The sequence below is a fragment of the Salmo salar genome, chromosome 01, assembly GCF_965601325.2.
Source record: "Salmo salar chromosome 01, fSalSal1, whole genome shotgun sequence".
NCBI lineage: Eukaryota > Metazoa > Chordata > Actinopteri > Salmoniformes > Salmonidae > Salmo > Salmo salar.
In genome coordinates, this window is record NC_138291.1 from 159,707,050 (window position 1) to 159,729,596 (window position 22,547).

The following is a 22,547-nucleotide window of genomic DNA, read 5'->3' on the forward strand; positions in this document are numbered from 1 at the left end:
CTATGAAAAGCCAACTGACATTTACTCCAGAGGTGCTGACCTGTTGCATCTTGGCCATGTTCTGTTATAATCACCCAGCACAGCCAGAAGAGGACTGGCCACCCCTCATAGCCTGGTTCCGCTCTAGGTTTCTTCCTAGGTTCTGGCCTTTAGGGAGTTTTTCCTAGCCACCGTGCTTCTATACCGGCATTGGTTGCTGTTTGGGGTTTTAGGCTGGGTTTCTGTACAGCACTTTGTGACATCAGCTAATGTAATTAGGGCTTTATAAATACATTTGATTGATTGATTAACACGTGGCTCTTGTTGAATGTTTTCCTAATTTGGATGCTCAACAGTATTACCTGTGGCATGGTTGAAGGTCTCTGCTCCATTTCCTGTGTCAGTTTCAGTGTCCATATCATTGGATGCGACATCTGGTAGGTTCGTGTCTGTTAATTTGTCTTTGTCATTTTAATTAGGAGGTTGATTCTCAGCAACAGCCCCTCCATCTTGTTGATCATTTACTTTCCACAATCTTGAGTGATGCACCCTGACAATGGTGCCTCCGTGCCTCACAAATATCACCACACCATCGTGCCTCACAAATATCACCACACCATCTTGGCCAATTAATTCTCCCGCTCCTTTCCACTCGACAGTCAACTCGTTTGTAGTACACTTTGTTACCAGTCTCGTACTTCTCATCGGTGGGTGGGTCAAAGCCGTTTACGCAGAGCCCTGCGAATTCTCTGAACATACTGCTTCAGCGAAGGCTTTTCTCGCTGCATGTAGTGCTGAAAGGTGCTGTCCCACCGATGCACTCGCACTGGTCCATTCTAGTGCTGGTGGCTTGTCAACCAGTAGAGGGAAGATTAGGGTCCTGCCCGAACACTAGTTGGTATGGGCTGTAGCCATGAACATTGTGCATTTAGTTTTTTTGCAAACAAAGCCCAATTTAGGGCTGTTTTCCAGTCACATCCATTGTCTTGCTTCACTTTCAGCATCTCCTGTGAGTGTTTGATTATGTCTCGCCAGAAGTCCATTGCTCCAAGAACTGTATGCAGCAGTTGTCTTTATTTCCATGTTGAATTTCTCAGCCATGTCTCTTATTTCATTATTATTCAATTCTCCTCCATTGTCACAACAATTTCTGGGGCGGGCCATGCACACTTATCCAGGAATGTATGAAGTGCTTGATGATTTCACTGGGTTTCTTTGTATTCACAATTCTTCCAGCACTGAAGCGTGTGAAGTGGTTGATTATGTGAAGGTATCACACACTTGGTCCTAGCTCATGTCGATCTACAGCCAATGTTTCATTGTACTTAGAAGCCAGTGGCAAACCAACAGCTGGCCTGGGCTTAGGTTTGCTGTATTTCTGACATGTCTCAACTGTTAACTATCTGCTGTAGAATGGAAATACTCTCATTGTCATTATTCTCAGAACTGCTGAGTCATTTCTGAAGTCTCAACTGTAGCATGGCCAAACTGTTAGTGAAGTTAACAATACTTCGTGTTTTTCCTTTGTGTTCATGTTCTCTGTGACTGTCAGAATCTCCATGTGCTCTGTGCATCAGAATCACATTTTTACATGGACTCTGTGTGATGTCTTTGTCTAAAATGTTTATACAATAGTGGCCTGAGGAAGTAAGTTCAAAGGTCACTGGTTGTTTAAACATCACTGCCATGTCATTTTTTATGTCTAGTACAGCCCCTGCCTTCTTCAGGGAAGCTTTGCTTAATAGTAAGGGGATATCTGTAGTGACCACCTCTGTTTCAATGTAACACTTAGTCTGACACATTTTTGCTGGTATCTTGACTCCCTTGGTAGATGGACGATTCTCCCATCTCCAAACTTGAAAGCTCAGTTGCTTGGTGTGTCAATCATATTTTGTACTTCTTTCATATTTACTTCACTGACATTGGTATCAAGCCATTTTGCACCACACACTGTGCGTGTACATGCAGTATCAATCACAGCAGAGCCTAAAGCAGATCCTCCACAAATTTTATCAGTATATCGAATGCGCGACCCGGGCCGGCAAAATCCTGGATCATTGTTACTCTAACTTCCGCGACACATACAAAGCCCTCCCTCGCCCTCCTTTCGGCAAATCTGACCACGACTCCATTTTGCTGCTCCCAGCCTATAGACAGAAACTAAAACAGGAAACGCCCGTGCTCAGGTCTGTTCAACGCTGGTCCAACCAATCGGATTCCACGTTTCAAGATTGCTTCGATCATGTGGACTGGGATATGTTCCGGATAGGGTCGAACAACATTAATGTATACGCTGATTCGGTGAGCGAATTTATTAGCAAGTGCATCAGTGATGTTGTACCCACTTCGAATATTAAAACCTTCCCCAACCAGAAACCGTGGATTGATGGCAGCATTCGCGCAAAACTGAAAGCACAAACCACTGCTTTTAAATCAGGGCAAGGCGACCGGAAACATGACCGAATACAAACAGTGTAGCTATTCCCTCCGCAAGGCAATCAAACAAGCTAAGCGTCAGTATAGAGACAAAGTAGAGTCGCAATTCAACGGCTCAGACACGAGAGGTATGTGGCAGGGTCTACAGTCAATCACAGACTACAAAAAGAAAAAAATCAGCCCCATCGCAGACCCCAATGTCTTGCTCCCAGACAAACTAAATAACTTATTTTCACGCTTTGAGGACAATACAGTGCCACTGACACGGTCCGCTACCAAAACCTGCGGGCTCTCCTTCACCGCAGCCAACGTGAGTAAAACATTTAAACGTGTTAACTCTCGCAAGGCTGCCGGCCCAGACGGCATCCCTAGCCGTGTCCTCAGAGCATGCGCAGACCAGCTGGCTGGTGGGTTTACGGACATATTCAATCAATCCCTATCCCAGTCTGCTGTTCCCACATGCTTCAGGATGGCCACCACCACGACTATCACCCCGTAGCACTCACTTCCGTCATCATGAAGTGCTCTGAGAGACTAGTCAAGGATCACCTTCACCCTACCAGACAACCTAGACCCACTCCAATTTGCTTACCGCCCTAATAGGTCCACAGACGACGCAATCCCAATCACACTGCCCTAACCCATCTGGACAAGAGGAATACCTACAGTGGGGAGAACAAGTATTTGATACACTGCCGATTTTGCAGGTTTTCCTACTTACAAAGCATATAGAGGTCTGTCATTTTTATCATAGGTACACTTCAACTGTGAGAGACGGAATCTACAACAAATCCAGAAAATCACATTGTATAATTTTTAAGTATTTAATTTGCATTTTATTGCATGACATAAGTATTTGATACATCAGAAAAGCAGAACTTAATATTTGGTACAGAAACCTTTGTTTGCGATTACAGAGATCATACGTTTCGTGTAGTTTTTGATCAGGTTTGCACACACTGCAGCAGGGATTCTGGCCCACTCCTCCATACAGACCTTATTCAGATCCTTCAGGTTTCGGGGCTGTCGCTGGGCAATACGGACTATCAGCTCCCTCCAAAGATTTTCTATTGGGTTCAGGTCTGGAGACTGGCTAGGCCACTCCAGGACCTTGAGAAGCTTCTTACGGAGCCACTCCTTAGTTGCCCGGGCTGTGTGTTTCGGGTCGTTGTCATGCTGGAAGACCCAGCCACAACCCATTTCAAATGCTCTTACTGAGGGAAGGAGGTTGTTGGCCAAGATCTCACGATACATGGCCCCATCCATCCTCCCCTCAATACGGTGCAGTCGTCCTGTCCCCTTTGCAGAAAAGCATCCCCAAAGAATGATGTTTCCACCTCCATGCTTCACGGTTGGGATGGTGTTCTTGGGGTTGTACTCATCCTTCTTCTTCCTCCAAACACGGCGAGTGGAGTTTAGACCAAAAAGCTCTATTTTTGTCTCATCAGACCACATGACCTTCTCCCATTCCTCCTCTGGATCATCCAGATGGTCACTGGCAAACTTCAGACAGGCCTGGACATGCACTGGCTTGAGCAGGGAGACCTTGCGTGCGCTGCAGGATTTTAATCCATGACGGCATAGTGTGTTACTAATGGTTTTCTTTGAGACTGTGGTCCCAGCTCTCTTCAGGTCATTGGCCAGGTCCTGCCGTGTAGTTCTGGGCTTCCTCATGATCATTGATGCCCCACGAGGTGAGATCTTGCATGAAGCCCCAGACCGAGGGTGATTGACCGTCATCTTGAACTTCTTCCATTTTCTAATAATCACGCCAACAGTTGTTGCCTTCTCACCAAGCTGCTTGCCTATTGTTCTGTAGCCCATCCCAGCCTTGTGCAGGTCAACAATTTTATCCCTGATGTCCTTACACAGCTCTCTGGTCTTGGGCATTGTGGAGAGGTTGGAGTCTGTTTGATTGAGTGTGTGGACAGGTGTCTTTTATACAGGTAACGAGTTCAAACAGGTGCAGTTAATCCAGGTAATGAGTGGAGAACAGGAGGGCTTCTTAAAGAAAAACTAACAGGTCTGTGAGAGCTGGAATTCTTACTGATTGGTAGGTGATCAAATACTTATGTCATGAAATAAAATGCAAATTAATTACTTAAAAATCATACAATGTGATTTTCAGGATTTGTGTTTTAGATTCCGTCTATCACAGTTGAAGTGTACCTATGATAAAAATTACAGACCTCTACATGCTTTGTAAGTAGGAAAACCTGCAAAATCGGCAGTGTATCAAATACCTCTTCTCCCCACTGTATGTAAGAATGCTGTTCATCGATTACAGCTCAGCATTTAACGGGACGCCCCCAGGTGGTGAGGGTAGGAAACATCTCCACCCCGCTGATCCTCAACACTGGGGCCCCAAAAGGGTGCGTTCTCAGCCCTTTCCTGTACTCCCTGTTCACCCATGACTGCGTGGCCATGCACACCTCCAACTCAATCATCAAGTTTGCAGACGACACTACAGTGGTAGGCTTGATTACCAACAATGACGAGACGGCCTACAGGGGGTGAGGGCCCTTGGAGTGTGGTGTCAGGAAAATAACCTCACACTCAACGTCAACAAAACAAAGGAGATGATCGTGGACTTCAGGAAACAGCAGAGGGAGCAGCCCCCTATCCACATCGACGGGACAGTAGGAGAAGTTGGAAAGTTTTAAAGTTCCTCGGCGTACACATCACGGACAAACTGAAATGGTCCACCCACACAGACAGCGTGGTGAAGAAGGCGCAACAGCGCCTCTTCAACCTCAGGAGGCTGAAGAAATTTGTCTTGTCACCAAAAACGCTCACAAACTTTTACAGATGCACAATCGAGAGCATCCTGTCGGGCTGTATCACCGCCTGGTACGACAACTGCTCTGCCCACAACCGTAAGGCTCTCCAGAGGGTAGTGAGGTCTGCACAACGCATCACCGAGGGAAAACTACCTACACCACCCGATGTCACAGGAAGGCCAAAAATATCATCAAGGACAACAACCAGCCGAGCCACTGCCTGTTCACCCCGCTATCATCCAGAAGGCGAGGTCAGTACAGGTGCATCAAAGCAGGGACCGAGAGACTGAAAAACAGCTTCTATCTCAAGGCCATCAGACTGTTAAAACCTCTTGAAGTTCGCCTAGGATAGGGGGCGCTACAGCGATTTTTGAAAAGAATTCGTGCCCATTTTAAAACGGCCTCCTACTCAAACTCAGAAGCTAGGATATGCATATAATTAATAGTTGTGGATAGAAAACACCCTAACGTTTCTAAAACTGTTTGAATGGTGTCTGTGAGTATAACAGAACTCATATGGCAGTCAAAACCCCGAGACAGATCATAACAGGATGTGGAATTCTGAATTGTGGACTCAACTTCATCACTTTGCCTATAAATCACACCGTGAGCTATGGTTCATTGAGCACTTCCTATGGCTTCCACTAGATGTCCCCAGTCTTTACAAAGTGGTTTGAGTCTTTTACTGTGAAAACTGACAGAATGAGAGTCTGTGGAACGTGGTCACATGGGGAGGGCCATCACCATTATGATGCCGGCGCCCCTGGCTACCCTCCCCTTTCGAAACGTTTTGAAAGACAATGCAATCGTCCCCCTTGAATATTATTGGAGCTCTGGTTGAAAAAGGCCCTAAAGATTTATGTTATACAACGTTTGACATGTTTGAACGAACAAATCTTTTTTTTCCCATTTTGGTAAGAGAGGAGTCCCGCGGACGACGGTACATTTGGTGCAGCCTTCAGAACGCGCTAACAAGAAGAAGCTATTGGGACATAAAGGATTAACTTTTTCGAACGAAAATACATTTGTTGTGGACCTGGGATCCCTGGAAGTGCCTTCTGATGAAGATAATCAAAGGTAAGGGATTATTGACAATAGTATACAAGAGTAGATTTGATATGCGATTGTTCCAAGATGGCGCTGACCTGTAACGGTAGCCTATTTTTCTGAGTATCGCATCCCTTTTATCGCAAAGTGTGATTACCCAGTAAAGTTATTTTTAAATCTGGCATTGCAGGTGCTTTCAAGAGATGCTAATCTATAAATCTTAGAATGACAATATTACATTTTAAAAATGTTTCCGAATAGTAATTTAGTAAATTGTAGCGCTGTTTCACCGGATCCATTTGAGGGAAAATAGTTAGTCAACGTCACGCGCCGATGTAAAATGCTGTTTTTATATATAAATATGAACTTCATCGAACAAAAGAATGCATGTATTGTGTAACATGATGTCCTAGGAGTGTCATCTGATGAAGATTGTCAAAGGTTAGTGCTGCATTTAGCTGTTTTTTGGTTATTTGTGATGCATGTGGTTGGTCGGAAAATGGCTATGTGGCTACTTTTACGATATACTCCTCTAACATAATCTAATGTTTTGCTTTTGCTGTAAAGCCTTTTTGAAAATCAGACAACGTGGTTCGATTCAGGAGAGGTGTATCTATAAAACGATATAAAATAGTCCTATATTTGAAAAAAAATATTTAAAATTTTGTTATGAATATGGCGATAGGATTTTTCGCTGGATGTTGATCCCGCATATGGGACGGAGACCGTCAAGAGTTAAACAGCCATCACTAACATTGAGTGGGTGTTGCCAAAATACTGACTCAAATCTCTAGCCACTTTAATAATTCAAAATTGGATGTAATAAATGTATCACTAGTCATTTTATATATGTTTACATACCTGACATTACTCATCTGATATGTACTCTATACCATCTACTGCATCTTGCCTATGCCGTTCGGCCATCGCTCATCCATATATTTATATGTACATATTCTTATTCTTTCCTTTGTTGTTGTGAAATGGTTAGATTACTTGTTAGATATTACCGCATGGTCGGAACTAGAAGCACAAGCATTTCGCTACACTCACATTAACATCTGCTAACCATGTGTATGTGACCAATAAAATTTGATTTAAGGATTCCATCAACTACCAAGATCCCAGTATCAGAAGCAGATTCGTTTGAAAACAGTGTAATGTTACACTGCTCTCTCTCTGTGTTTACATTTTCCTCTCTTATTTTAACTTGTTCATTTTTATGAGGACAGTCTTTAACCCAACAGTAAGTGCTTTGACGAATAGCACATTTTGATCTCCTTCCATATTTGTCGTGGATTTGTCCCGGGCAATGGTGCCCTCTTCTGGTTGTCTTGAGTCACTCACTTGCATTCCATCTGTTACTGGCGCGAACAGACGTGTTTTCACCCCCGACTTCATTGATGCAAAAGTCAGCACAGTACAAGCAGTCAAAGCCAACTGTTTCTCCCTGCCATCCAGACAGGCAGTATCTAGCAACTTGAAAGCTAACACTGCATCCGGGAGAACCATGTCGTACTTGTGCATCCTAGTGTACCTCTGTTCGAAATCCATTATGTAGTCCGTCATTGCAACCGAAATGTCTCTAGTAACACTGTCAAAGTTTGAATATGCCTCGTAGGCACAGTCTTTCTCTTCTCTAAGAAACACAGAATCCAGTGCTCTAATCAAAGTTCCTATACCATCATCCTTGTTCAAATCCTCCAGGGTTATTTCCAGTGCTGTATCTCTCGCTCTTCCCTTGAGCGATAATACCAATGCAAGTGCTTGCCTTTTCTTGTCCAGATTAGTAACCCGTGTCCAGATTCCAAGTTCATTTTCCCATCTTTCATACAACCTCTTCTCGTCGAACCGAGGTGGCACATTGTAGTTATTAGCTATCCTCTGCTACCAATGTTAACTCAGTGACACAACGACTAGGTTCCAGTTTAACAACGTTTACTAAACCGTATTAGCACACTCCATGGTTGCCATTGCACTCAGGCCAGGTCCATCAACAACGAGACCCCTGTGCAGGCGCACTAATAACAGAGTGATATCCCCGTAACAGAAATATAGGGATACTTAAAACATGAACTTAACAGTGGAAGCTTTGTCCTTCATTCTGAGTGTAAACAATAGGTGCCACTCACTCCCCCCTTATCTGTCCTGTTTATAAATGTTGAGAACATCAAATGACAACTCTGGATAAAAGGACGGACGCACACACACACACACACACTATATTAAGAGTACTGTGCTATATGGAAATAGATCAAACAGTAGCTTTGGGTTTAGTATAGATAGACTTGCCATTAAACACACTGCTGATGGAGGGACTAGTGAGGTCCTCTGGATGACTCCACTGTCTATCCTCCCGTCTCTAAGGCTCTAGTAGAAACAGACACATCACACATGGTTAATACAGTTACCTATGACTGAATGCTATGCGAAATGACAAACAACTCTCAACCAACTATGTACCACAAGTGACGATCATGGAATTTTGGACGACGGTTATTTGTCAGCCAAATGACCGTGGTCACCGTTATAACCGTTCGAATAGCATTTTTTTTTTGTACGTACGTAAGAAAAAAATCCCCCAAGAAAAAATATATACTGTCAAGGAGGTGTGTAAACAAAACTCCTTAAATTTGGCAAGATAAGAAGTTGGGACATCACACACACAAAGTCAGAAGTTTACATACACTTAGGTTGGAGTCATTAAAACTTGTTTTTCAACCACTCCACACATTTCTTGTTAATTAACAAACTATAGTTTTGGCAAGTCAGTTTGGACATCTACTTTGTGCATGACACAAGTCTTTTTTCCAACAATTGTTTACAGACAGATTATTTCACTTAATCACAATTCCAGTGGGTCAGAAGTTTATATACACCAAGTTGACTGTGCCTTTAAAAAGCTTGGAAAATTCCAGAAAATGATGTCATGGCTTTAGAAGCTTCTGATAGGCTAATTGACATAATTTGAGTCAATTGGAGGTGTACCTGTGGATGTATTTCAAGTCCTACCATCAAACTCAGTGCCTCTTTGCTTGACATCATGGGAAAATCTAAAGAAATCAGCCAAGACCTCAGAAAGAAATTGTAGACCTCCACAAGTCTGGTTCATCCTTGGGAGCAATTTCCAAACACCTGAAGGTACCAGATTCATCTGTAGAAACAATAGTACGCAAGTATAAACACCATGGGACCACTCAGCCGTCATACCGCTCAGGAAGGAGACGCGTTCTGTCTCCTAGAGATGAACGTACTTTGGTGCTAAAAGTGCAAATCAATCCCAGAACAGCAAAGGACCGTGAAGATGCTGGAGGAAACAGGTACAAAAGTATCTATATCCACAGTAAAACGAGTCCTATATCGACAAACCTTAAAAGGCCACTCAGTAAGGAAGAAGCCACTGCTCCAAAACCGCCATAAAAGGCAGACTACGGTTTGCAACTGCACATGGGGACAAAGATCCTACTTTTTGGAGAAATGTTCTCTGGTCTGATGAAACAAAAATATAATTGTTTGGCCATAATGACCATCGTTATGTTTGGAGGAAAAAGGAGGCTTGCAAGCCAAAGAATCAAATCAAATCAAATGTATTTATATAGCCCTTCTTACATCAGCTGATATCACAAAGTGCTGTACAGAAACCCTGCCTAAAACCCCAAACAGCAAGCAATGCAGGTGTAGAAGCACGGTGGCTAGGAAAAACTCCCTAGAAAGGCCAAAACCTAGAGAGGAACCAGGCTATGAGGGGTGGCCAGTCCTCCTCTGGCTGTGCCGGGTGGAGATTATAACAGCACATGGCCTACATGTTCAAATGTTCATAAATGACCAGCATTGTCAAATAATAATAATCATAGTAGTTGTCGAGGGTGCAAGAAGTCAGTAACACAAGAGTAAGTGTCAGTTGGCTTTTTCATAGCCGATCTTTGAGAGCATCTCTACCGCTCCTGCTGTCTCTAGAGAGTTGAAAACAGCAGGTCTGGGACAGGTAGCACGTCCGGTGAATAGGTCAGGGTTCCAGCAGGTCTGGGACAACAGGTCTGGGAGAGGTAGCACGTCTGGCGAACAGGTCAGAGTTCCATAAGTCATCCCAACCGTGAAGCACGGGGGTGGCAGCATTATGTTGTGGGGGTGCTTTGCTGCAGGAGGGACTGGTGCACTTCACAAAATAGATGGCATCATGAGGAAAGAATATTTGGATATATTGAAGCAACATCTCAAGACATCAGTCAGGAAGTTAAAGCTTGGTCGCAAATGGGTCTTCCAAATGGACAATGACCCCAAGCATAATTCCAAAGTTGTGGCAAAATGGCTTAAGGACAACAAAGTCAAGGTATTGGAGTGGCCATCACAAAGCCCTGGCCTCAATCCTATAGAAAATTTGTGGGCAGAACCGAAGAAGCGTGTGCGAGCAAGGAGGCCTACAAACCTGACTCAGTTACACCAGCTCTGTCAGGAGGAAGGGGCCAAAATTCACCCAACTTATTGTGGGAAGCTTGTGGAAGGCTACCTGAAACGTTTGACCCAAGTCAAACAATTTAAAGGCAATACTAACAAATACTAATTGAGTATGTAAACTTCTGACCCACTGGGAATGTGATGAAAGAAATAAAAGCTGAAATAAATAATTTTCTCTACTATTATTCTGACATTTCACATTCTTAAAATAAAGTGGAGATCCTAACTGACCTAAGACAGGGAATTTTTACAAGGATTAAAATGTCAGCAATTGTGAAAAACGGAGTTTAAATGAATTTGGCGAAGGTGTATGCAAACTTCCGACTTCAACTGTGTGTGTGTGATAGATAAGATATATATACTGCTCAAAAAAATAAAGGGAACACTTAAACAACACATCCTAGATCTGAATGAAATAAATAATCTTATTAAATACTTTTTTCTTTACATAGTTGAATGTGCTGACAACAAAATCACACAAAAATAATCAATGGAAATCCAATTTATCAACCCATGGAGGTCTGGATTTGGAGTCACACTCAAAATTAAAGTGGAAAACCACACTACAGGCTGATCCAACTTTGATGTAATGTCCTTAAAACAAGTCAAAATGAGGCTCAGTAGTGTGTGTGGCCTCCACGTGCCTGTATGACCTCCCTACAACGCCTGGGCATGCTCCTGATGAGGTGGCAGATGGTCTCCTGAGGGATCTCCTCCCAGACCTGGACTAAAGCATCCGTCAACTCCTGGACAGTCTGTGGTACAACGTGGCGTTGGTGGATGGAGCGAGACATGATGTCCCAGATGTGCTCAATTGGATTCAGGTCTGGGGAACGGGCGGGCCAGTCCATAGCATCAATGCCTTCCTCTTGCAGAAACTGCTGACACACTCCAGCCACATGAGGTCTAGCATTGTCTTGCATTAGGAGGAACCCAGGGCCAACCGCACCAGCATATGGTCTCACAAGGGATCTGAGGATCTCATCTCGGTACCTAATGGCAGTCAGGCTACCAGAGCACATGGAGGGCTGTGCGGCCCCCCAAAGAAATGCCACCCCACACCATGACTGACCCACCGCCAAACCGGTCATGCTGGAGGATGTTGCAGGCAGCAGAACGTTCTCCACGGCGTCTCCAGACTCTGTCACGTCTGTCACGTGCTCAGTGTGAACCTGCTTTCATCTGTGAAGAGCACAGGGCGCCAGTGGCGAATTTGCCAATCTTGGTGTTCTCTGGCAAATGCCAAACGTCCTGCACGGTGTTGGGCTGTAAGCACAACCCCCACCTGTGGACGTCGGGCCCTCATACCACCCTCATGGAGTCTGTTTCTGACCGTTTGAGCAGACACATGCACATTTGTGGCCTGCTGGAGGTCATTTTGCAGGGCTCTGGCAGTGCTTCTCCTGCTCCTCCTTGCACAAAGGCGGAGGTAGCGGTCCTGCTGCTGGGTTGTTGCCCTCCTACGGCCTCCTCCATGTCTCCTGATGTACTGGCCTGTCTCCTGGTAGCGCCTCCATGCTCTGGACACTACGCTGACAGACACAGCAAACCTTCTTGCCACAGCTCGCATTGATGTGCCATCCAGGATGAGCTGCACTACCTGAGCCACTTGTGTGGGTTGTAGACTCCGTCTCATGCTACCACTAGAGTGAAAGCACCGCCAGCATTCAAAAGTGACCAAAACATCAGCCAGGAAGCATAGGAACTGAGAAGTGGTCTGTGGTCCCCACCTGCAGAACCACTCCTTTATTGGGGGTGTCTTGCTAATTGCCTATAATTTCCACCTGTTGTCTATTCCATTTGCACAACAGCATGTGAAATTTATTGTCAATCAGTGTTGCTTCCTAAGTGGACAGTTTGATTTCACAGAAGTGTGATTGACTTGGAGTTACATTGTGTTGTTTAAGTGTTCCCTTTATTTTTTTGTGCAGTGTATATATATAAATAAAATACATTTTATACTCTCCTCCGCTCCTGACTGTATGTGCTGCAGGCAAGGGGGGTGTTGCCTAGGCAACTGAAGACTCATTTGCTACAACACCCTGCTTGTTTCAGCAAGAAGCAAGTCCATTTTACAGCAGAAACTGACTCGATCGCATGAATGCCCAGCCATCCTGTCTTCAGTCAGCTGTTTGAGTAAAGTCATACCGTATAAAAAATATAATGACAACTGTGATGGAAACAGGAAGTTTCAATACAATTTTATAAATGCGGAAAGATCCTTTGTTTGTTCAAGATGATGGGATCTTTGTGTGTCGGTAAAATGTATTATGTGAGAAAATGGCGATGGAAACACCTTTATGTGCAAATATTGATATAATTACCATCATATCAAAGTAAACTTGGAGTCACACGATGACAAGGTGTGTGGTCCTCCCACTACGACTCCGGAAACCATGCAGAATATTAGGCTGACGAAATAAGTTATGACGAACTTTACAGGGTGGTGAAAGTGTGCCTCCCGAGTCGCGCAGCAGTCTATATTTGCATAAAAATCTGTTGCCGATTGGATGGAAACCTAGATAGTGGTAAATATACTGAACACAAATGTAAAGGCAACATGTAAAGTGCGGTCCCATGTTTCATGAGCTGAAATAAAAGACCCTAAAAATGTCCATATGCACAAAAAGCATATTTCTCTCAAATGTTGTGCATATATTTGTTTACATCCCTGTTAGTGAGCATTTCTCCTTTTCCAAGATAATCCATCCACCTGATAGGTGTGGCATATAAATAAGCTGAATAAACAGCATGGTCATTACGCAGGTGCACCTTGTCCCGAGGACAATAAAAGGCCACTAAAATGTTCAGTTTTGTCACAAAACACAATGCCACAGATGTCTCAAGTCTTGAGGGAGCGTGCAATTGGCATGCTGACTGCAGGAATGTCTACCAAAGCCGTTGGCAGAGAACTGAATGTTAATTTCACTACCATCAGCCATCACCAACGCCATTTTAGAGAATTTGGCAGTACGTCCAACCGGCCTTACAACCATAGACCACGTGTAACCATGCCAGCCCAGGACCTCCATATCCGGTTTCTTCACCTGCGGGAACGTCTGAGACCAGCCACCTGGACAGCTGATGAAACTGAGGAGTATTTGTCTGTAATAAAGCCCTTTTCTGGGGAAACACTTCTGATTGGCTGGGCCTGGCTCCCCAGTGGGTGGACCTATGCCCTCCCAGGCCCACCCATGGCTGAACCCCTGCCCAGTCATGCAAAATCCATAGATTAGAGTTCAATTAATTTATTTCCTTATATGAACTGTAATTCTGTAAAATAGCATGTTGCATGTTGCGTTTACAAGTTGTGGCAATAAAACATGTCATTTAAAGAAGAATACAGCAGAGGAAAGAACCAAGTTAGATCCATTCCATTTCAAAATGACAGAATTCAAATACAATCAGAAAGACATATTGCAGTCTCTGGTGATGTGTCTCTCTTACCCTGTGTAGTTCGATGGAGTTGATCCACTGGTGTCTGTGTTCTGAGTCTATGGCTCTCAGGTACCATACACTGTCATTAACACTGATGTCAAGCCTGCACTCATCAAACTCAAGGGGCTGAGGGTAGAGATAGAGAGAAAGGGTAGAGAGAGAAATATGATTAGTATATATAAATCACATCAACAAAACATTTAACATAGTGGGCCTGTCAAAAAGAAAGAGGGGGGGGGGGGGGATTTGAAGGGTAAACTAAGTGCTGTTATTGTGAAGTGGAAACGTCTCGGAGCAACAACAGCTCAGCCGCAAAATGACAAGCTCACTGAACGGGACCGCCGAGTGCTGAAGCACCTAAAAATAGTCCGTCCTCGGTTGCAACACTCACTACCGAGTTCCAACCTGCCTCTGGAAGCAGAGTCAGCACAAGAACTGTTCGTCGGGAGCTTCGTGAAATGGGTTTCCATGGCCGAGCAGCCGCACACAAGCCTAAGATCACCATGCGCAACGCCAAGAGTCAGCTGGAGTGGTGTTAAGCTCGCCGCCATTGGACTCTGGAGCAGTGGAAACGCGTTCTCTGGAGTGAGGAATTACGCTTCACCATCTGGCAGTCTAACGGATGAATCAGAGTTTGGCGGATGCCAGGAAAACGCTACCTCCCCTAATGCATAGTGCCAACTGTATAGTTTGGTGGAGGTGAAATAATGGGGATGTTTTTCATGGTTCGGGCTAGGTTCCTTAGTTCCAGTGAAGGGAAATCTTAACGCTACAGCATACGACATTCTAGACGATTCTGTGCTTCCAACTTTGTGCCAACAGCTTGGGGAAGGCCCTTTCCTGTTTTAGCATGACAATGCCCCCGTGCATAAAGTGAGGGGTCCATACAGAAATGGTTTGTCGAGATCGGTGTGGAAGAACTTGACTGGCCTGCACATAGCCCTGACCTCAACCCCATCGAACACCTTCGGGACGAATTGGAACGCCGACTGCGAGCTATGTCTAATCGCCCAACATCCGTGCCTGACCTCACTAGCTGAATGGAAGCAAGTCCCCGCAGCAATTTTCCAACATCTAGTGGAAAGTCTTCCCAGAAGAGTGGATGCTGTTATAGCAGCAAAGGAGGGACCAACAAGTGTGCGGTTAAAATTGGTAAAAAACACATTTCTTTCCACAGGGCCAGGGGGTGAGAAAGGGATGCAGCTTAAGTCCCACCCTCCTTAACATTTATATATCAACGAATTGGCAATGGCACTAAAACAGTCTGCAGCACCCGGCCTCACCATACTAGAATCTGAAGTCAAATGTCTACTGTTTGCTGATGATCTGGTGCTTCTGTCCACAACAAAGTAAGGCCTACAGCAGCACCTAGATCTTCTGCACAGATTCTGTCAGACCTGGGCCCTGACAGTAAATCTCAGTAAGACAAAAATAACGGCGTTCCAAAAAAGGTCCAGTTCCCAGGACCACGAATACAAATTCCATCTAGATACCGTTGCCCTAGAGCACACAAAAAAAACTCTACATACCTCGGCCTAAACATCAGCGCCACAGGTAACTTCCACAAAGCTGTTAACAATCTGAGAAACAAGGCAAGAAGGCCTTCTATGTCATCAAAAGGAACATAAAATTCAACATACCAATTAGGATCTGGCTAAAAATACTTGAATCCATTATAGAACCCATTGCCCTTTATGGTTGGAAGTCTGCTCACCAACCAATAATAAAAAATTAAAATTAAAAAAAAAAAGGGACAAAAACTCAGAATGCAGAATCCTGCTAAAATATCCTCTGTGCACAACGTAAAACACCAAAAAAAGCATGCAGAGCAGAATTAGGCCGAAACCCACTAATTATCAAAGTCAAGAAAAGAGCCGTTAAATTCTACAACCACCTAAAAGGAAGCGATTCCCAAACCTTCCATAACAAAGCCATTACCTACAGAGATGAACCTGGAGAAGAGTCCCCTAAGCAAGCTGGTCCTGGGGCTCTGTTCTCAGTCAGACACCAGGACAGCAACACAATTAAACCCAACCAAATCATGAGAAAACAAAAAGATAATTACTTGACACATTGGAAAGAATTTACAAAAAAAAAAACTGAACTAGAATGCTATTTGGCACTAAACAGAGTACACAATGGCAGAATACCTGACCACTGTGACTGACCCAAAATGAAGGAAATCTCTAACTAGGTACAGACCCCAACTAGGTACAGACCCCGTGAGCATAGCCTTGCTATTAAGAAAGGCCGCCGAAGGCAGACCTGGTCCTCAAGAGAAGACAGGCTGTGCACACTGCCCACAAAATGAGGTGGAAACTGAGCGGCACTTCTAAACATCCTGCCAAATATATGGCCATATTAGAGAGACATATTTCCCTCAGATTACACAGACCCAGAAAGAATTAGAAAACAAATCCAATTTGGATAAACTGCCATATCGTTTGGGTGAAATACCTCAGTGTGCCATCACAGCAGCAAGATTTGTGACCTGTTGCCACAAGGGTAACCAGTGAAGAACAAACACCATTGTAAATGCAACCTGTTTATTTATTTTCCCTTTTGTACTTGAACTATTTTGGAACATCATTATGTCTCTGTCTTTATTATTTTGGAACATTTGTAAGTGTAATTTTTACTGTTAATTTTGTATTGTTTATTTCACTTTTGTTCATTATCTATTTCACTTGCTTTGGCAATGTAAACATATGTTTCCCATGTCAATAAAGCCCCATATATTGAAATTGAATTGAGAGCGAGAGAAGGAGAGGGGGATAGATTAAACTGTAGAGTGAGTGAGGACGTTCTGACCCATAAACGCAGCAGGGAGATGTCAAATCTCTTTCAGTAAACAACAGCAGCATCCAAGTCTGAGACCAGGGTGTTTGACTGCTTTACTGTTTGTTTTGAATGGAGTGTGTGTGTGTTTGGTTTTACTATCCTTGTGGGGACCAGAAGTGCTCACAAAGATGGTAAAACAAGGACAATGTGGGACATTCCGCCAGTCCCCACAAGGAAAATGGCTATTTTAGGCTTAGGTTAATAATCAGGGTTAAGGAAAATAGGATTTTGAATGGGAATCAATTGTTTGGTTCCCACAAGGATAGTAAAACAAACGGGTGTGTGTGTGTAATAACCTGGCCAGTTAGTTCAGGTCAGAAATCTTCTTCTGATGTCGCAGATCAACAGCTATCAGAACCAGAGGACTACTAGAACGGGTACGAATCAATCCCTCGTATTCACAGCTAGAATTGGAGCAATAGTAGACGTTTCTGTAGTTAATGTAGAGGCAGAAAGTCTAGTAAGCAAATAAGTTGGCACTCCAATCACCCTTTCACCTCATTTAACACCTGATAAAGTTTCATGGCAGACCAGGACCATTTAACTCCGTTTTGTTTGTAGCTACATCTTGTTTGGCCAGCATTGTGTCAAGTCACTCCGGTTAACACTGACCGTGAAGTACGCAGAAAGTAGCCCATCACTTTTTCCAACTGATCTATTGATAGCACCTCCTTAATTTAGGGAGTCAATGTTGAGAAAAGTAACAAAAGTTTTGTTGTTCTCAATGGCTAACGTTATATCTTTAAAAAATGGCATGGTATAAAGGACTGTCAACACATACTGAACAGCACACGTTATAGACAGAAGCATGCAGACCAATCCAAACTCATCTCCCGGCATGTCCAGCCCATCTATTATCTCAGCCAATCATGGCTAGCGGGAAGGTTCCTGTTTTTTTACATGGCTAAACCAACTATGTTTGTAATTTAACAATTGTATCCATATTTATGGCTTGAATACAAGTTTGTTACTAAGGCACATGAATGTATGTTCAAATGACGCTCCTGTAAAGTAGTGACATATGCCTAGTTTCCTGAAACGAGTCACTTCTATTAAAAATAAAAACTGAAATATGGCATTTATATAAAGTATTCAGACCATTTACTCAGTACTTTGTTGAAGCACCTTTGGCAGCGACTACAGCCTCGAGCCCTCTTGGGTATGACGCTACAAGCTTGGCACACCTGTATTTGGGGAGTTTCTTCCATTCTTCTCTGCAGATCCTCTCAAGCTCTGTCAGGTTGGATGGGGAGCGTCGCTGCACAGATATTTTCAGGTCTCTCCAGAGATGTTCGATTGTGTTCAAGTCCAGGCTCTGACTGGCCTACTCAAGGACATTCAGATACTTGTCCCGAAGCCACTCCTGCGTCGTCTTGGCTGTGTGCTTAGGGTCACTGTCCTGTTGGAAGGTGAACCTTCACCCTGGTCTGAGGTCCTGAGCACTCTAGCTCAGGTTTTTATCAGGTATTTCTCTGTACTTTGCTCCGTTCATCTTTCCCTCGATCCTGACTAGTCTCCCAGTCCCTGAAAAACATCCCCACAACATGATGCTGCCACCACCATGCTTCACCGCAGGGATGGTGCCCGGTTTCCTCCAGGCGTGATGTTTGGCATTCAGGCCAAAGAGTTTAATCTTGGTTTCATCAGACCAGAGAATCTTGTTTCTCATCATCTGAGAGTCTTTAGGTGTCTTTTGGCAAACTCCAAGCGGGCTGTCATGTGCGTTTTACTGAGCAGTGGCTTCCGTCTGACCACTCTACCATAAAGGCCTGATTGGTGGAGTGTTGCAGAGATGGTTGTCCTTCTGGAAGCTTCTCCCATCTCCACAGAGGAACTCTGGAGCTTTGTCAGTGACCATCAGGTTATTGGTCACCTCCCTGACCAAGGCCCTTCTCCCCTGATTGCGCAGTTTGGCCAAGCGGTCAGCTCTAGGAAGATTCTTGGTGGTTACAAACTAGTTCCATTTAAGAATGGAGGCTTCTGTCTTCTTGGGGACCTTCAATGCTGCAGAAATGTTTTGGTACCCTTCCCCAGATCTGTGCCTCGACACAACCCTGTCTCGGAACTCTACAGACAATTCCTTCGACCTCATAGCTTGGTTTTTACTCTGACATGCACTGTCAAGTATGGGACATTATAGAGACAGGTGTGTGCCTTTCCAAATCATGTCCAATCAATTGAATTTACCACAGGTGGATCCAATCAAGTTGTGGAAACATCAAGGATGATCAATGGAAACAGGATGTACCTGCGCTAAATTTAGAGTCTCACAGCAAAGGGTCTGAATATTTATGTAAATAAGGTATTTCTGTTTTTATTTTTAACAAATTAGCAAACATTTCTAAAAACCTGTTTTTCTTCATCATTATGGGGTATTGTGTGTAGATGGATGATTTAAAAAACATGTTTTAATCAATTTTAGAACAAGACTAACGTAACAAAAAGTTAAAGGGTCTGAATACTTTCCGAATGCACTGTATATTAGTCGTAAGTAGCTAACTTATATGTATAACATTACTTGACCTTCTGTTGTATTTCTGATTTCTGGTCTGAAAGCCACACTGATATTGGCTAACTAGCTAGCTACTTCACACAAGTCACTGGTCTACTAGCATGGAATAGCCATGATCATAAACCCCAGTTCACATACAGAAGATGAAACAACACAACGATTTGTTTGATGTTAACCGTCTAGTTTTAGAACGTCTCATGTCCTTGGCTGGAGTTTCCAAGATTCAACATGTCAAATCTTTAGCCAAAGTTAAGGGCCATCCAGACCAAGGACGATAACTATAACGATAAATTATACATCACTATAAATGTTGTCGAGCATCCACACCAGCGGACCGTTTAACATTCTGCAGTACAACTGTCAATCAACTGAGCAACGCATCCTACTGCACGATGTAGGCCTATTAATAAGGTGGTAACAAGACCATTCAGTGCTCCAGGGTGTGTTCATTGTCAGTGACAACTGCAAATAATACTTAAATGTACACAAAAATATAAAACGCAATATGTAAAGTGTTGGTCCCATGTTTCATGTGCTGAAATAAAAATAAAAAGTAAAAATTCCATACACACAAAGGTTATTTTTCTCAAATTGTTAGTACAAATGTGTTTACATCACTATTACTGAGCATTTCTCCTTTCCCAAGATAATCCATCCACCTGACAGTTGGCATATCAAGAAGCTGATTAAACAGCATGATCATTACACAGGTGTACCTTGTGCTGGGGACAATAAAAGCCCACTATAAAATGTGCAGTTTGGGCAAACAACACAATGCCACAGATGTATCAAGTTGAAGGAGTGAGCAATTGGCATGCTGACTGCAGGAATGTCCACCAAAGCTGTTGCCAGATAACTTTCTTCTTTTTTTTTTTTTTTACCCCTTTTTCGTGATATCCAATTGGTAGTTACAGTCTTGTCTCATCGCTGCAACTCCCGTACGGACTCAGGAGAGGCGAAGGTCGAGAGCCGTGCGTCCTCTGAAACACGACCCTGCCAAGCCGCACTGCTCGCTTAACCCAGAAGCCAGCCGCACCAATGTGTCAGAGGAAACACCGTACACCTGGCGACCGTGTCAGCGTGCATTGCGCCCAGCCTGCCACAGGAGTCGCTAGAGCATGATAAGACAAGGACAACCCGGCCAGCCAAACCCTCCCCTAACCCGGACGACGTTGGGCCAATTGTGCACTGCATGATGGGTCTCCCGGTTGCGGCAGTCTGCGACACAGCCTGGGATCGCAGCTAGCACTGCGCCACTAGGGAGGCCCCTGTTGCCAGATAATTTAATGTTCATTTCTCTACCGTACGTCCAACGGGCCTCAAAAACACAAACCAATGCGTACGGCGTTGTGAGGGCGAGCGGTTTGCTGATGTCAATTTTGGAAACAGAGTTCCCCATGGTGGCGGTGAGGTTATGGTACGGGCGGGCATAAGTTACGGACAACGAATACAATTGCATTTTATCGATGGCACAGCGATATCGTGACTAGATCCTGAGGCCCATTGTCGTGCCATTCATCCGCCGCCACTACCTCATGTTCCAACATAATGATGCACGGCCCCATGTTGCAAGGATGTGTACACAATTCCTGGAAGCTGAAAGTGTCCCAGTTCTTCCATAGCCTGCATACTCATCTTACATGTCACCCATTGAACATGTTTGGGATGCTCTGGATCGACGTGTACGACAGCAACTTCCACGCGCCTATTTTTCTTAAGGGATCTGTGAGCAACAGATACATATCTGTATTCCCATTCATGTTATATCAATAGATTATGGATCATTTATTTATTTCAAATGGACTGATTTCCTGATATGAACTGTAAAATCAGTCAAATCTTTGAAATTGTTGCATGTTGCGTTTATATTTTAGTTCAGTATACAAGTAATAAAAAATATAGAAATGTAGCAATTCAACAACAGACGCTGTTTAGCCTGCACATCTTTTACATCATGTCAATGCTTGCCTCGTTGCTCAAGTGGTTTGCAAGTGCCTTCCACTTTTTCGCTGTCTCTCAGTCTGTCCCGGGCGACAGTTCATTTGGCCTAGGCCTATTTTATATTTAGCAAGAGCAAGCCTGCTTCTCTTGACAAAAAGACCATTAGGCTTAGTATAAAAAACAAAACATGTCCTATAGCTTTTGTAGCCTATAGCTTTTCCTGGGATTTCAAGTGAAGAGGAATAGCGGAGGCTTGCATAGCCTATAGCACATGGGAACAGCTAGCGCTCTCTCCGCCTATTTTACAATCAGCAAGCAAGATCAAGCTGGAAATTCTCCTTGATAGGCTAGTAGAAGTAAATAAAATGCTTGAATTAAGTGTACAACAAGCTATTGTAGTCTAGCGTTTCCTGGGACTCCAAGGGCTAAGAGGAAAAGCTGTAGCTGAAAGGCAGCGGAGGTCAGGTGCGTAATTGCGCAAAGAGCACCGTGAAGACAGACCAGAGAGGTGTAGTCTAGCCCTAGAAGCATATGCAATCCATCATTCATTACCTTAATATTAGGTCTAATACTACTAATACTTCTTAGGGACAAGAAAATGATCACACCTAGGCTATAACACAATGCAATAATGCATTATTTTCCTTCTATTGAGTAAAGAATTCTAGTCTTGGCTGTAAACTGCAGTGAATATGCCATTTCAATAACCCCTTCAAATCAACTCTGATTGCCCCTGCTCTTCCTCTCCCTACAATATTACTGAACAACCCAGATTCAGCCATTCCTTGGACATGTTAAACCAATCAAAGAGCTTCCCTCTGCAATAACACCCTAAATGGGCTGGAGGGTTTGAGGTGGGCAAAGAGAAGAATGCTGAATTTACTGACATTGACATCTGTAAATGCTTCTTGAACTCTGATTTGCCAGCTTTGCTCAGATAGTATCACTGCCGATGGCCTTGGCTGAGAGAGAGCATCAATCAACAGAGGCTCCCTCCTGTTTCGTCTGTCTCCTAGCCCCTAAAGGGAGGAGAGCTGGAGCTAAATCTGGAGCTAATGATGGATACTAGTGTCATTCTGAGTGGCGAGGCCAAAGGCCTATATTATTCTGTTACACAA

At 43.9% G+C, this 22,547-nt stretch overlaps 1 protein-coding gene across 2 annotated transcripts in view; it reads right to left on the reverse strand.

The window, feature by feature from the left end:
- Positions 1–22,547, reverse strand: part of LOC106567816 (ceramide transfer protein) — a 55,446-nt gene that overhangs the window by 25,965 nt on the left and 6,934 nt on the right. Inside the window, exons 4-5 of one of the 2 annotated variants that reach the window (XM_014137581.3) lie at positions 14,145–14,261; positions 8,535–8,612 (exon numbers count right to left, since the gene is read on the reverse strand). In XM_014137581.3, coding sequence (XP_013993056.2) covers positions 8,535–8,612; positions 14,145–14,261 — 195 coding nt within the window. The remainder of the gene's footprint in view (positions 1–8,534; positions 8,613–14,144; positions 14,262–22,547) is intronic. The other variant, XM_014137589.3, reaches the window with a different exon arrangement.